Source organism: Poecilia formosa, unplaced genomic scaffold (genome assembly GCF_000485575.1).
Source record: "Poecilia formosa unplaced genomic scaffold, Poecilia_formosa-5.1.2 Scaffold217, whole genome shotgun sequence".
Lineage (NCBI taxonomy): Eukaryota > Metazoa > Chordata > Actinopteri > Cyprinodontiformes > Poeciliidae > Poecilia > Poecilia formosa.
In genome coordinates, this window is record NW_006800156.1 from 366,776 (window position 1) to 381,822 (window position 15,047).

Consider the following 15,047-nt stretch of genomic DNA (forward strand, 5'->3'; position numbering starts at 1 on the left):
GCACAAACAAACAGAAACAGATGTTTCTGAAGACGCTACAGATTCACAGCATCAGGACTCGTTCAGACTCCTTTCTCATCAGTAACAGCAGCTGCAGCTGAACTTTTCCTCTGACGAGACATTAAATCTGCGGTTCAGAAGGTCCAGTGAAACCGCTTCTCCACAAGGCGGGTCGGGTCAAACCCTGCAGAACACAAGGACTTTAGATGACTAAGTTTTCGATAAGCGCATTCTGTCGGGGCGGATTAGACCAGAACCGAAGCTCTGCACCGAGTCGGCTGCAGTTTGGCTTCCCCTGTTTTTAATGCGGCGCCTCGAGGCGAAGACTGATGGAAACAGCAGGAGGAGAGAAACCAAGAAATTAGAAGAGACAAACCAGGATGGAGAGGAAAAATCAGCCTAATAACACAAACACCTTATGAGGAAACACATTTCACATTTATAACTAGCAACTGGTGAAAAGGTATTTTCTGGTTTTGCATTTTTTTGGCTCACTTGTATTTTTCAAACTAAATCAATTGTAGTATCAGGAAAAACTTTACATAGGAGATCCAAACTAACCTGATATTACATGTTTTGGTTCTACTTCATAAAATAAAATAAAAAAAATCACAAAGAAGAAGGACAGAAACATTTTTTATCAGGATGGAAAAAGTTACACTGCGATTTTTGAAGATTTGGACTCGACTGACCAACTCTGAGAGCTTTTATCTACAAATAAAGAAAACATTCAACCTTCCCAGGAGCCACCAAACTACCGAAAATTACTCCAGGAGTAACAATCCAGCACAAGAGCTTTGTGAAAGATTGCTGCAACTCTGGGCAGAAAAAACGTGGCATTGTCACAACAAAGGAAGCCATAATCAAAATGTTTGACTCTTTTTGCCAGGCAGGTGCGTTACAGTACAGGAGGAAGCAGCAGCAGCAGATGTCGACTATAAATGCAAAACTTTTATTGATTTAAAGAAGAAGAAGCATCTGCTCTGTGTCCAGGCTTCCTAAGTCATGACAGAAAGGAATCTTTTGAATATGTGAACCTTTCTCTCTGTTTCATGTTCCTTATTTAACCTTCAGCTGAAAAGAAAAACCAAGACTCTGTCAAATAAAAGTAGATCAGACGGAGCATGATGTTCCTTCAGCTTCATCCAGAAACTTTTAGCAGCAACAACAAATCAAGTCGTGTGTCTGGCTGACAGAAAGCTCCTCTAACGGCGTGTTTACTTCCACAGAGGACGGCAGGAAGGGACTCTTCACGTCAATTTCTCCACAAGCTGAACAAACAAATCAGATGAATATTTGGGGCTGCATGAGCTGAAACCTCCAAAACAGAACCAGCAACATCAAACGGCAGCAGTTCAAAAGAATCCAACCTGCCACCAAATAAACTGAGAAAAACTCAAAAACACAAGCTGAGCTCAAATCAAAGTCCCAGCAGGAAGCGCTAGTTTCATCACTGAGCCAAACCCAAATAAGTCTCCTTCATCCTCCATCATTCTTATAATTTGATAAAATGCCAAATGCTGGGCTGGACAGATTTACTCCAGAAGTTGATCCTTGTTTTAAGGAAGAGCAGATCTGAGGGTCAGAAACAAAGTGCTGGGATCCGTCTGCCTTAGTTATCGGGGTGCTAAATATACGCCTCATAGATAAACAGAAATATTCAAGGTTAAACTTTTCAAACGTGCATCAGCAGATTTTCACAGGTTAAAAAACGAGTTAGTTCTCCTGAGGAGGCAGCGTTTCCAGAGCAGAAGGTTCCTACACGTCATTTCAAACTTTTCAGTCTTTTTACCAAAACAGGCCTGGACGGGCGAACGATCTGCTAAATCAACCGTTTTCTGTGCAGAGCCTCAGATGACTCCAGTCTATAAAGCAGTTGTTGACTTTCACTGAGTCGTATTTCTCCCTTCATTCCTTCAGATGTTGCCTCTGCTGCTGCTTTTCAAACGTCTCCTTTTTCCTCCTTCCTATTCAGCTCTCAGAAGAAAAATGAAAGGCAAGAAGTGCCAGTTGTTTTAATACTTCAGCCTTGTGATAGCAGGTGAAATGGCATCATTTGTTCAGGTTCATTTGACAGCCGTGCACTGGACTGATTTCCATTTCAAACTCAACCCTGCAGTCGTTGCTTCAGCCCCACTTCTGGGATCGTCCTCTGAAACCGGGCCTGTGGCACAAAAGGCTCACGGCCTCGTTCACATTATGTACCTCTCAGCAGCATTGTTGCCTTTTGTCATTATGCAAGAAGTGCTGAAAAAGTACAAAATGGACGTCTGCCACTTCTTCTCCATTACGGTTTGTTCACTCGGCCAGAAAAGATGACATTCTGGTTTCCTCAGACGACTCTGACAGAGAGAGAGAGAGAGAGAGAGAGAGANAGAGAGAGAGAGACAGAGAGAGAGAGAGAGAGGGAGGGAGAGAGAGAGAGAGAGAGAGAGAGACAGAGAGAGAGACAGAGAGAGAGAGAGAGAGAGAGAGAGAGAGAGAGAGGGAGAGAGAAAGAGAGAGAGAGAGAGAGAGAGAGAGAGAGAGAGACAGAGAGAGAGAGAGAGAAAGAGAGAGAGAAAGAGAGAGAGACAGAGAGAGAGAGAGAGAGACAGAGAGAGAGAGAGAGTGAGAGAGAAAGAGAGAGAGCGAGAGAGACAGAGAGAGAGCGAGAGAGACAGAGAGAGAGACAGAGAGAGAGAGAGAGAGACAAAGAGAGAGAGAAAGAGAGAGAGAGAAAGAGAGAGAGAGAAAGAAAGAGAGAGACAGAGAGAGTAAATGGAGACAGAGAGAGAGAAAGAGAGACAGAGAGAGAGAAAGAGAGACAGAGAGAGAGAAAGAGAGACAGAGAGAGAGAGCGGCACGCTCAGCGCAGACATGGGGAAAATACTTCAAAAGGGAAGAAGCTGCGTTACGCAGCGGGACGGGATGTGGGGACGGAGACACAAAGCAAACATGACGAGCCACTCGTCTCATGTCTCGGGTTAAAGCAGCTGGAAGCAACGATGTTTAAAGAAGTCACATTACAGTTTTCTGTAATTCAGCTGGAATCTGACCTAAACATCATGGAGAGACACAAGAGGAAGGAGTTTAACAAACACAGGAAGTGTTCAGCTGCACAATGACTGAATAAATGTCAAACATACGAGGAGAAGCAGCAATCAGGATCAGTGAAACAGCAGAAACGTTACTGAACGTTTCAGGACTAAAGACTGAGACCAGAGAAACTCATCCAGGGTTTAGTGGCTCAGACTGACGACCCAGAAGCTGCAGCTGGAGATCTGACTAGAACCAGGAGGGTAGAGACACCACCTGGTTCTACACCATCTGGTTCTACACCATCTGGTTCTACACCACCCGGTTCTACACCACCTGGTTCTACACCACCCGGTTCTACAGTTCTTCACTGAGAGAAGAAACTTTAAACTACTGCTAGCAGTTCAGAAATCACTGAACAGATTAAAGATCTGCTGCTTCTGGACCTGCTGACCTCTCAGGTTCTGGTTCTGCTCTGCATCCAGAACCAGAACCAAACATGGAGAAGTAGCATTCAGCTTCTAGGCACTGCAAATCTGGAACAAACTTCCAGAAAACTGTAAATCTGTCCCTCCGTAGCTTCTCGTTGGCTCTCTAGACTCCAGATTACATCTAAAGTCCTTTCAGTTTTTCACAAATCTGCAAAATTCACACAAAATCAGCAAATCTCCACATTTTATTCTAGTTTTACTGCAAAGTTTCTCAAATTGTTAAAAAACATTGAGTTAAGTGACCGCTCCCACAGCCTGAGACTGTTACTGATGCAGCAAGTAATAAAAAGTCAGATTTATTATCAAACATTACCACAAATATAAAATTCCTTACAAACATTCCTAATTTGAACCACAAAATCTGTCATTTTGATTGCAAAACCCACTAAAACAATCATAAAATCCTGGAGGAACAGTTATTTATTTATTTATTTATTGATATTTTAACAGTTTAATTGATTTAATCACTATATTCTGGCACACCGGCCCTTTAAGAACATTCGGATTGTTGATATGGCCCAAAATGAAAATGAGTTTGACAGCCCTGACCTTCGCCATCAACCCATAACTGGGGGTCAAATCTGAAGCAGCAGTTCACCGGCGGCTGAGAACGCTGCAGGAAGTCAGGCAGCACAGGCATGTCGCCCTACAGAGGACCTACAGCGATCTGCACACCTTCCAAAAACATCAGCTTTTGTCCTCAGATGGTCACAATCTGAGTCCTGAGGCGTTTTGTAAAACCCAGAATCCTCCAGAATATGCTGACATATCACAGGACATGGATTAAGTTCCTCTTTAGTGAATCTTGCCTTGCAGCTTTCATGCAGTCTGTGCAGAGACGGATTAAACCCAAACTGTAAATGGGTCATTGCATTGCTGAGTTGTTTTTGGTTAAAATGGATCCGTCTATTTTGAATAAAACGCTCAATAAACAAAAAGAGTTTCTTAATTTGACAACTTGGACGTGGAATAATCCCGAGTCTGGCTTTGACCCTGGGATGAACCGACTCAAACACCTTCTGTCAACACATGCAGGTTGGGGATGGGGTGAAATTAAACATCGGTGAAGAAATGCCACATGAATCAGACAAAGCGCAGGAGGAAACGTGAACAAAGTGAAGGCGGGAAACAACCGGGTCCTTCAGGCAGAAGCTGTGAATCCACCGCCGCTGCAGGAGCTTCTTCTGCATGACGTCCGGCTGGCACACAGACGAGGATGACAAAAACATTTGATACGGTGAAGACATTTTTCACACCAGCTGGTCATTTACAGAGGCATGTTTTCTTCGCTGACCAACCTTAATCTGACCTGTGAATCACTGAGGGGAGAGAAAAACTCCAACACCTCAGGAACGAACCAACTGCACCATCCACATCCTCTAATACAGAAAACTGATGACAGTCAAAGGAGACCAGATTATGGCTTCCTTCGGTTTGATCTTCAGTGATGATCCTTTGGTCATGAAGAGCTAATGTTGCACCCAGTTGAGTCTTATTGTCAATAAATTCAACTAAATGCCCAGATATGGCACATTGTGCATGTATCTCTTTCAAATTGGTGTTACTAGAAGAAAAACTTTCATTTTTGTCTTTAAAACTGTTTTTTGGATGGTAAAGGAAACAAGCCCAATGAATTGAAGATGATCTTTTTCTGCACTTACAACATGGAAACATGTTTCCTTTCATAAATCCTTATTTCTAAGATATTTGCACTAGAAACTAAACAAAACATACTTGGTAAGATCTTGTGTTTTAATGAGCTCGCCAACTCAACTGCCCCTTGTTGAAACCCAGCCGAGGTCGTTCAAACTCCGGATCCGTCCCGATTACTTTTCTTTCTGGGTTTTCCAGGTAAATGCTACTGGAAGGAGGACCGAGGGAGAATATATCCCCTGTGGCATCCGATCAGACAAATGAAAAGCAGTGAAAACTAACCGGGAACCGAAACCAAAGTGGCCTGCTGGCATCATCCCAGCGATCTTATCTTTAGATCCGTGTTGAAGCCAGCAGTTCATTTCACATGAATCAGAAAGGCAACTTTCAACGGCGCCGATTCCTGAAATCATTCCTCTGTCAACCGTAGTTTCCTTCAAGAAAACAGACTGTCAATGTGACTTTGCATCAAAAAGGCAAGAAAACTGCTGCAAGCCAGAAAATCCCAACCAACCAGTAACTGAATTACCAACACAAAGTGAATTCAGCTGAAGGATTGGAGCCACCAGTGAAGAGCTTGATAAAAAGGTCAGCAGGTCAAAGAGTTTCTGCAGGGACAGCAGGGATAACAGAGGAAAACACTTTCCTTACAGAAAAACACACTGTCCTTGAGGAGGCGGCACAGAGAACTGAGGGAGTTTATTTTCTGAGATGAAGCATCCTAAGAAATCCTGATAATGAGAAGAAACGGTGAGTGCTGCGCTGAAAGCATCCTGAGACCATTCAGGTTTGGAGTGTGCTCACTATTCTACCTAAAAACATCAGAGTGAACAAAGAGCGGGACCAAAACACAACCCACCACAAAATGCACCCAATGTTTCAGCAGCACTTTGGACACGGCATGGAGAAAGGAAAATAATGAAATCTGAATATTCAAATCATGGTTCCAAACTTTAAGAACCTTCAAAAAGGCATAAGATTTACCGTAAATAGTCTCTGATTTCATTAATTACAGCCAGCAGTGAGGTTTGCTTTGCATCTCATTTTCTTAACATGTCTCAGAACAACACACACTGGAGGCCATGAAAATATGTCGTTCATTTCACACACACACACAGATAAACTCCTACTTGGGGAAAACAATGACGACTCCATGTGATTTCTTGTTTCTGCGGCTCGTTAGCTCGGTGCGACAGATGGAGCCGGCCGGCCGGCTGCAGAGCGGGTCGGGACGCAGCAATCCGCTCGCCTCCTTTCCTTTTGTTTTCCTCCAGTTTGGTGAAAAGATCATCCTGATTTCTGCTGGTTGCTCAGCCACAGTTGAAACAATCTTAGTTGATCTTTCTGTTGCACGGAGACGTGGAACGAATGTTTTAACTTTAAACAACATTTAGAAACTTTTTGCTGCTCCTTCCTGCTCTGCTGGAGGTCGGGGTTTTCTGACTTGCCTCCTGCAGTTTTTCTTATTTCTAATCACATCGTTAGCAAAGAATAATTAATCTTCCTGATTAAAAGCTCACATACCAAAGCATTACTCTGCACCTCATTACAACTCATTATCTGTGCTACATCGTCAAACTCCTGGTGCAAATTTATGCTTCGTCTTACAATTTTTATTGTTTAGGCGCTAATTACTAAGTACTGGGATTTAGTTTGGCAGGTTTTAATCAATTAGTTTCAACTTCAAAATCTAATTTTATAAATTACCGTCATGTCTATTGTTCAGAAACACTTGTGAATTGTCTTGAGATGAGTCAGACTCTAGTGTCACCAAAATATGTGGGTCTTTATAGAGACTTTAAATTTAGGCGGTTACATGCGAGCATCAGATGTAGAGGTGTGGGATGTGCGAATCACTCCTGTTCACACTCAGATAAATAAAGTGGAGGTGAGATCGCCCGCCATGTGCTGCAGCAGATGACGGGGAAAGTGTTTGCAGCTCTGAGGTTCTGGTGGCGTTTCTGAATATTTAAAGGTTTTCAGCCTGAAGACTCAGTGGTGACTTCACTCCTCTGCCCTTTCACGGATTCGGAGTTGTAGGCAGTGCAGGCTGATCACTTTGAATCTGAAGGCACTTTGTTCAAAATGTAATAGTTACACAACAAATTACAATTACTGACTAGGTAATTACTCTTCTAAACACAATATTAACTATTCTAAAACTGTGGAGCAACTAAAAGCAGCATTTATTAGTAATTACAAAAGAGGGAAGGAGGCATCAGCTGACTCAGGAAGCAAAGGAACAAAATAACAAAGAGGAGAAATAACAACCTGACCACAGGGTTCAGTCTTTGGTGCATTTTCCCCTTTGACCAAATAATGCTCTATGCTGATGACATTCAGCTCTTCTCAAATTTTAGGAAAACTGAGTATTTAAAGCTGTTCTTCTTGATTAAATGTATCAAACATACAAACAGTGGCTCTGTGAAAACTACTTGCTTGTGAACGATGAAACTGAAACTCTAATTATTGCCTCTGAGACCCGAATAACTTATATCAAGCATCGTCTTGGTTTATTGGCCTCTTCTGACTCTGTCATGTCATTTTAGTGCCAGTCTCATGGATTAATCAGAAACATTATAACAAGGTAAACGGGGCACCGGTAGTGCCACCGGTGCTACAGCCACCGAGCTCCGTTAGCATTTAAAGAGCTTCCAGCGCTCTGGTGGCAGCGGGGTTTAGGCGCTTTGTGGATAAAAACTGTCAGCTCGGCATTTGGTTTTAGCTCGTTAAGGTAACTATAACCTGTTAGAGCCTTTGTTTTGCTCATACAAATGACAAAGTCTTCTGGAGAGAAATGTTGAGGCCACAAATGTAGGTCCTTTGGAAGTTGTGTTCGGTTTTCTCACTGCGCTCCTTTTTCTTTCATGTGGGAAATTATCACTTTTTTTGGCTACCTCCATGGGTGGAAAATATAACAAAATACAAACATTTTTGAAGTAGTTATGAGTTTTGGATTATCACAAACATATTTTTTTTAGTTGATAGGAAAACAACATATTTAGGCCAACATGTTGAACTAATCCTGAATCCCTTTAAGGGCTGGTGAATGGTAATGAAGGCCCAGGTTGCTTTATGACAACCTTCTGCATTGCTCTCTCATCTCCGTATGTTCTCCATGGCGTTCTGGTCAGGCCAGTTTTCTGTCCAATCAACCACCGTAGCACGACGGTCAGTGGACCAGCGTTTGTTACGTTTGGTAGTGCGGTAAAGTACCAAGCCCTCCTGGAAAATGAAATCAGCATCACTTAATTGTGAGGTTTTTCTGTAACAGTTTCTCCCTCCTCTCGGCTCTCTGGTAATTTGCTCAGATTGAGCGCTCGGTGTGCAGCCAGCTTCGGTAACAATGACACTTTGTGCCTCTGTATTACCTCTTAAATTTGAAAATCAGATCAAATTACGTGAAATTTCCTGCATCGTATTTGAATCTAAACCCATGTACCCAACCAACACTCTGGTGTATTGTTACACCCTAATGGGGTTGTTTTTAATCATATTTACCGTATAAAACATTTTCTGTTGGTTTAACCTTTAAGGGTCCGGATGGAGACGGAGTTCTGTTTCTTGGCAGAAAACCTATTTAACGCACATTTCTGTCACCTTTTGTTAGCTCCCGCTTCACTTCTTTGGCGATTTTTTCTTTAATCACATTTGATCTGATGCCATTATGATCCGACTTTGAAGTTCAAAGCGAGAAACGAACTGCAATTATAATCAACACACAGACTGTATTTTAGTGGTAATGACCACTCTGTGTCCTCCTGGCAGCAGGAGTCAGCGGAACGACGGCTTCCCGTTCCCTGAGCCGCATCCAGGAAGCCTCAAACACAGTCCAACAGAAATCTGTATATTAAAAGCTTTAGCAACAACAAACGATAAAATTCAAATTCAGAAATACTTTATTTATCCCTAAGGGAAGGCAAATGTCATAAACTGTCATCATATGGATAAGCATTAGAGTCCTGATGCATGTAGGCAGATGTTCATGTTAATCCATGATAAAATGCTGATAAAATGACTTATTTTCCTCATACAATGCATCTGGTTACCATTTTAAAGCCCACAGTGAGTCACTTTTTATCTTTGTCTTACATATTTTTCTTTTGTTCATATTAAACATGAATGTGGCTCATTAAAAAGAAGCAATCAGGTTTGTTTGACCAAACAAAAACAGAAAAGTGAGGTTTAAAATTTCAAATTCAAGTCAAAGATCTTTTTCCACGTCTCTCTCATTTGTGTTTTCGGTTAAAAGAACAAGTCAGATCATGTCATCATGCAGCTTTGCCTGCAGTAAAGCTCATCTTCATCTGTTTTAATACCTTCATCACCATCGGAGCAGAAATCTGGTTCATCGCTGCTGACAGAGTTTTATTTCAAACCAGCAGATCCGTCAAACGGCTCAAAGGTTTCATTCTTTCAAACACAAGAGAGCGAACATTCATTTAGATTTCTGTCACCATACCACGACTTAATCAAGTCCAACATGTTTCAGATTAGCTCAGAGCACATTACGCACACTTACATCAGTCTCCTCTAAAGCCATCTCATCACACATATATACATATATAGTTAATGAACATGGGGACCTTTTGTCCCAGGAGGAAATGAAAGAGTTTCCACAAACAGAAAATTCAACACGCAATCCCCGGCATGCAACATGAAAACCCACTTCTGATGGGATTTTAATTCAACTCTTCCGTTTAGAGGGAGAAAACACAGAAATCATCGGAGAAAAACTTCAGATCTTCAACAGAAACTTTTGGTTTTTAAAGGCTTTCAAAACTTAAACTAAATTTAAGCTCCCCTTTACTTAAAAACAATAAACTTAATCCAACATTGAGCCTAACTTCTGACAGATCGGATTGTTTACAGTAAAAAACTTTAGTTTGTTGGGATTTGTTAAAGTTTTGAGCCATTTTTCCCTTATTTATAAGAAATACAAGCGCTCATACTGGTAGTTCACATTTTTAAGTTTATTAGCTGTTAGCTTCCTCATGCAGACTATTGACCAATTTGACTGCTGTCACCAACATTGCATAAACTATTAATTTTTTCCTCTAAACCAAACTTGACCTTAACAAGCTATTAACTGAGACGCTAACACAGTTGATGTCATGACCCGTTACGTCAAACCCAATAAAAACAGACGTTAAGAGAATAAAATCACCATTCTGCTGTTACTGGAGCGTCGACTGAGCTGCTGTCTGCACTTCCTGTCTGATCCTCTGATGTATTTCTATCATGTTTACGTCCAGATAGAAATAAAACACATGGAAGTGTTTAACGATGACTGACAAGCAGCTAATTTAGCGCTGAGCTGTGTGTGTGTGTGTGTGTCTAAACATACCGACGGCCAGATTAGCGATGAAGAAGTTGGTGACGGTCCGCAGCGTCTTGAAGCGATAGATGACGTAGATGACCAGCGAGTTACCCAGAACCCCCAGCCCGATGATGGTGCTGTAGGCCAAGATCAACACCACCTTCAAACAAACAAAAGCAAACAGCTGTCAGACGTATTCACGCTAATGTGAAGTGAAATGTGACCTTTAACCTTTTCTTTGCTCCAGTTAAAGATGGAGGCTGCTCTGGGAGCAGAAACGCGGCCCGTACCTGAACGCTCAGCAGTCGGATGGGGTCTTCTGGAAAATTCACCCCCTCGAATCCGGCTGGCAGAACCGGGGGGAGGATGCCGATGTTTGGGGGGTAGTCATGGTAACCGAGGTTGTTGGGGTCGCTGTCAGGCGAGGGCAGGAAGCGGAGCTCCTCCTGCGTGGCGTTGACTTCTCCGAAAGCCTCCATGTCCGGTCAAACGTGTCCGGCCAGCAGCTCCATTTCACTCCTGCAGCTCGCTGCGCCGGCTGGACGGAGGAGGAGAAGAAGAAGATGATGAATGACGGGTAAACGGCTCTATTTACAGCCCGGGCTCTGATCTGGGTAATTACTGATGAAGGATACTCTCTGGGTTTTCAAGAGCCACTTGGGAAAATTTGTTCAGCTCGGCTGTATTTGTGGCTATTGACATGTTATGAAAAAAACTCAGCAGCCGCTGATGCTCATTGCATGAGAAGAGGCAAAGCACACAGCATCCTGCATGCAGATGATTCTGGCCTGAAGTGGATCATAACTAGTGACGGACGAATCAGGTGACTGAGAGCGACAGCAGCCTCTTCCTGGATTAAATACGCCACTAAATTACCAACCGGTTCACACTTCACACCAAGGATCGCTAATAAAACATTACTGCACTCCATTTTTTATTACATTAATTTGTCCTTTCATCCAGTCTGCTTTTAAATTCATTATATTCATTTGCAACTCTATTCTTCTCTGAAAAAGCTTCAGCAGCCAAACGACTCCAAACTTCATCTTACTGATAATCTGATCTGCATGATGTGAACAATGAGATTAACATGCAGCCAGTTCAGTGAAGCGTAAAAAACTTTAGTAAACACTTCATTCCTCTTAATTCCTTTAAACATAAACTGAAAAATTTGTTATTTCTTATTTTTTTAAATTTCTTCCTTTTTATGAATAATTTACATCATTTTTTGCATTTTCTTCTAAAATTATTCAGATAGATTAAATCCAGCAGCAACTCTAACCTTTAGCTTTAATCTGCCTGCATGGATGAATCCATGTACAACTGCAGGTGAAAAGACTGAAAACATGTATGATGAACATAAATGTAGGTTTTTAGTATGCAAAAGAGCAAATTTTAGCATAACTGTTCATAACTGCTTCATGCCGGCGAAGTTTCAACACGGTAATTGGTGAGAGAGGAATATGTTAAAACAAGTACGGCTCAAAAGAATCTGAATTTCATATAAAAAAGTTCAGATTTTTATTTATATCTCATTCCAGAATGTGAAAATTTCTTATTATATAAACTGATCAGACACAGAATTAAATAGACACAAATTCAAATTTGTGTCTCATAAAATGTGAATATTGTGAAAAAGGTGAGTGGAAGGAGAATCTGTTTTTTACTGTATGAAACTGTCATTATTGCCATGGATAACTCTTTGCTACAAATTAGCCGGATGGTTATGGATTATACTAATCTGATCAGATTATGTGCAGGTTGTTCCTCTCGGTCAGTAGAGCAGGACGTTTAATTTCAGTGATGAAAAGGAGAAATCCTAAATTAGAGTGAATGTTAGCTTCTCCATCTCATCTACACTCCCAGTTCCCAGATTATCTGACAATGTCGTGTGAGCGGTAATCTGATATTCCATGTTGCTTTCTAGGTCAACGGATTAAGAACAGAACAGGTAGACTTGACCTGCTTTTTGTTCACGTGCATTGGAAATAAAAGAAACGAAAGAAATGGGTTTCATCTTTAAAAATAGAACTGGTTTGACATTTCAGTCAATAATCTTTTACTGTTGAATCAATCTGAAGGATTATTGAACAGACGCTTCAGGATGAAGTTCAGCCATTTGTGATTTTTCTTTGAAACATAAAACCTCATTATTCTGGGATAAGCTGATTTAGGGACTCTGTCACTTTAAATCCAAATAAGCTTCTGCTGGCCACGCCCCCAAGTTCAGCGCTTACACTCAAATGTGAAAATGGCTGGAAACACATCCACAAATATACAACTGTACATTTCGAAAAGCAGAAGTGGAGCCTGCTGCACAACCAACCAGAGCGCAGAAAGTGGTTTCTGGATGGTAAGGCAACAACAAAACACTTTGTCTTTTCCAGCAGCCATTGTACAGAGAATACCGTGGTAAAACCAGCTGGTCAAATGTGCTGGAGCTCAGCTTGGGTTGCTAGGTGACGACGTGCTCGGCTGGGGTTGCTAGGTAACAGGAAAGTTCCTGCTGATTTGTGACGTTTCATTTTCAAGACCCCAGAAAATATAAAGTCATTGCCAAAAACTGGCTGGGTGTTTTGATTTTTTTAAAGCGTTTGGGTTGTTTTTAGGAGCAGCAGAGATTTAAAGGAAGCAGAAACAAGCAAAATGTGAATTTTTCCTTAAAACTTGAGGATAAATACATCATCCAAAAAGTCAATGACTCAAAGCACACGGCCAAATTAATTACAAATTAGCTTAAGGGCAACAAAGTCAATGCTCCGGAGAAAACGGCATTCAGTTTTCTTCTGGTGAAGTCGGTCTGTTACTGATTGATCAGCCTGATATTGAAAAGCGGAGCTGCACCGTCTCTCTGTGCGTCCGGCAGCAGTTCAGTCACACGTCTTTCTAGATGTAAACCTTCCAGTTTATCGGCGCCCTGAGGCGTCTCAGCGGATCTCTGAGTCTCCATGAGGCAGAGCAACAGCAGATGGCGGCCATGCTGGGCAGCTCCCCGCGGCCCCCCCACCCTCAGGCTGCTAACATCTACAAAGAAAACACAAACAAGGCGTTAAATAAGCTTCTACTGCCTGTGGGCAGAGGGAAAGATACCTCGAAGATTTGTCTCATTTACTCAGCAAACACAGAAACCGTTAAAATGTGAACTGAAGTTTAACTTGAAGGAGTAGAAAAGAGACTCCAGTGTGTCTGTCAGTCATTACAGCTCAAAGTTCGGAGCTGAAGCTCAGAGGAGGGAAAGCAGCAGCCAGGTGACAACAGCAGGTCTGGAAATCAAAGACAGGAACACATCTGCTAAAACTGTAAGAAGCAACGCCATCCATCAGTCTGGAAACGGACAAGTTGGCAGAAAACAGTTTAAAGAAGTCAAAGTTTTTATTTGTCTTGACCTCAGTCGGACAGAACGTCTGTGGGCGGAGCTAAAATTTAAAAACGGCCTGCAAACCCGATTCTGCTGCACCAGTTCATGTCAAAATATCTGCAAACTGTTTGGAGAAGTTAGAAACAAAAAATTATTGATCCAAGTCGTTTATATGCTGATTCAACCAAATGTTAATAAAAAAAACACAGTTTTCACATCTGACAGGTTCTGCTCTAAACCCGTCACATTAATCAGTTAATCACAGAATTTCCCTCCTGATTATTAATAATGTTTGAAGGGAAAGAGAGACATCATAATCCATTGTATTTATGGTTTCAGTTGTAACTGGTTTTTATTTCTTTTATATTTATTGTTTTTGTTTTTATTTTGGATATTTAAAACGTCTTCCAGGTCCAGTGTGGAGCATTCTTTACTAAATTAAAGTTTATTAGTCTTTGTGAAGTGGCATTACTGTGCATTTAGTAATATGTGACAATGGTCTCAAAACAATAACATCATTTATAGCAATAATATTGTAGAATAATATTTAATTTTACCAACATGTTTCCTCCTGTGATCTCCAGCTTTTCAACTTCTTTCACAAGAGTGAAAAAAAAGACAAGTAGACAAAAAGAGACAATTTATCAACGTTTCTTATAATTTCTTAAATAAAACAGGCCAGTAGTTAAATAAGAGCATAAAATAAAAGATCTGTTCATGTTTAGAAGCAGATGAATGTTGGTGCTGGACGTGTCGGGTGCTGATCCGCTGCAGCAGAACCGACTCGCCTCTTCAGACGGTTTGTTGCCTCAAACGCAGAGACTGAAAGTTAATCTGCAGTTTACAGGTGGGAGGACGTCTCACCAGCCGGGAAAGCTTTTAACAATCGTCTGCACGTACAGATGTGACCTCTCCGATTGGCTGCTGCGCAATGTAGGCCAGATAAGACCTCCCACCACACACACACACACACACACACACACACACACACACACACACACACGATGCAGCATCGTTAAAGTGAATGCGGCCGCGCTGGCAGACGGACCCACGTGGGATTAAACCCTCCCATCGACGCTCTGCGCCGAGCCGCTTCACTGAGCAAGTTGTCCGAGGGCGTTCAGCTCGCGCTCGGCTGACGGGATCAGTGGCGGCGCCCAAATCGCCACAAAAGGCAGCAAAGACACTTTTACAGGCTCACCTCATA

The 15,047-nt window shown here is 41.9% G+C and overlaps 1 protein-coding gene across 2 annotated transcripts in view; it reads right to left on the bottom strand.

Moving 5' to 3' along the window:
* npy2rl (neuropeptide Y receptor Y2, like) overlaps window positions 1–15,047 on the bottom strand; it is a 54,098-nt gene that overhangs the window by 13,424 nt on the left and 25,627 nt on the right. For both annotated transcript variants that reach the window (XM_007568067.2, XM_016679695.1), the window contains 2 exons: window positions 10,773–11,020; window positions 10,510–10,642 (listed from right to left, as the gene is read on the bottom strand). In XM_007568067.2, coding sequence (XP_007568129.1) covers window positions 10,510–10,642; window positions 10,773–10,961 — 322 coding nt within the window. In that variant the 5' untranslated portion in view covers window positions 10,962–11,020. The remainder of the gene's footprint in view (window positions 1–10,509; window positions 10,643–10,772; window positions 11,021–15,047) is intronic.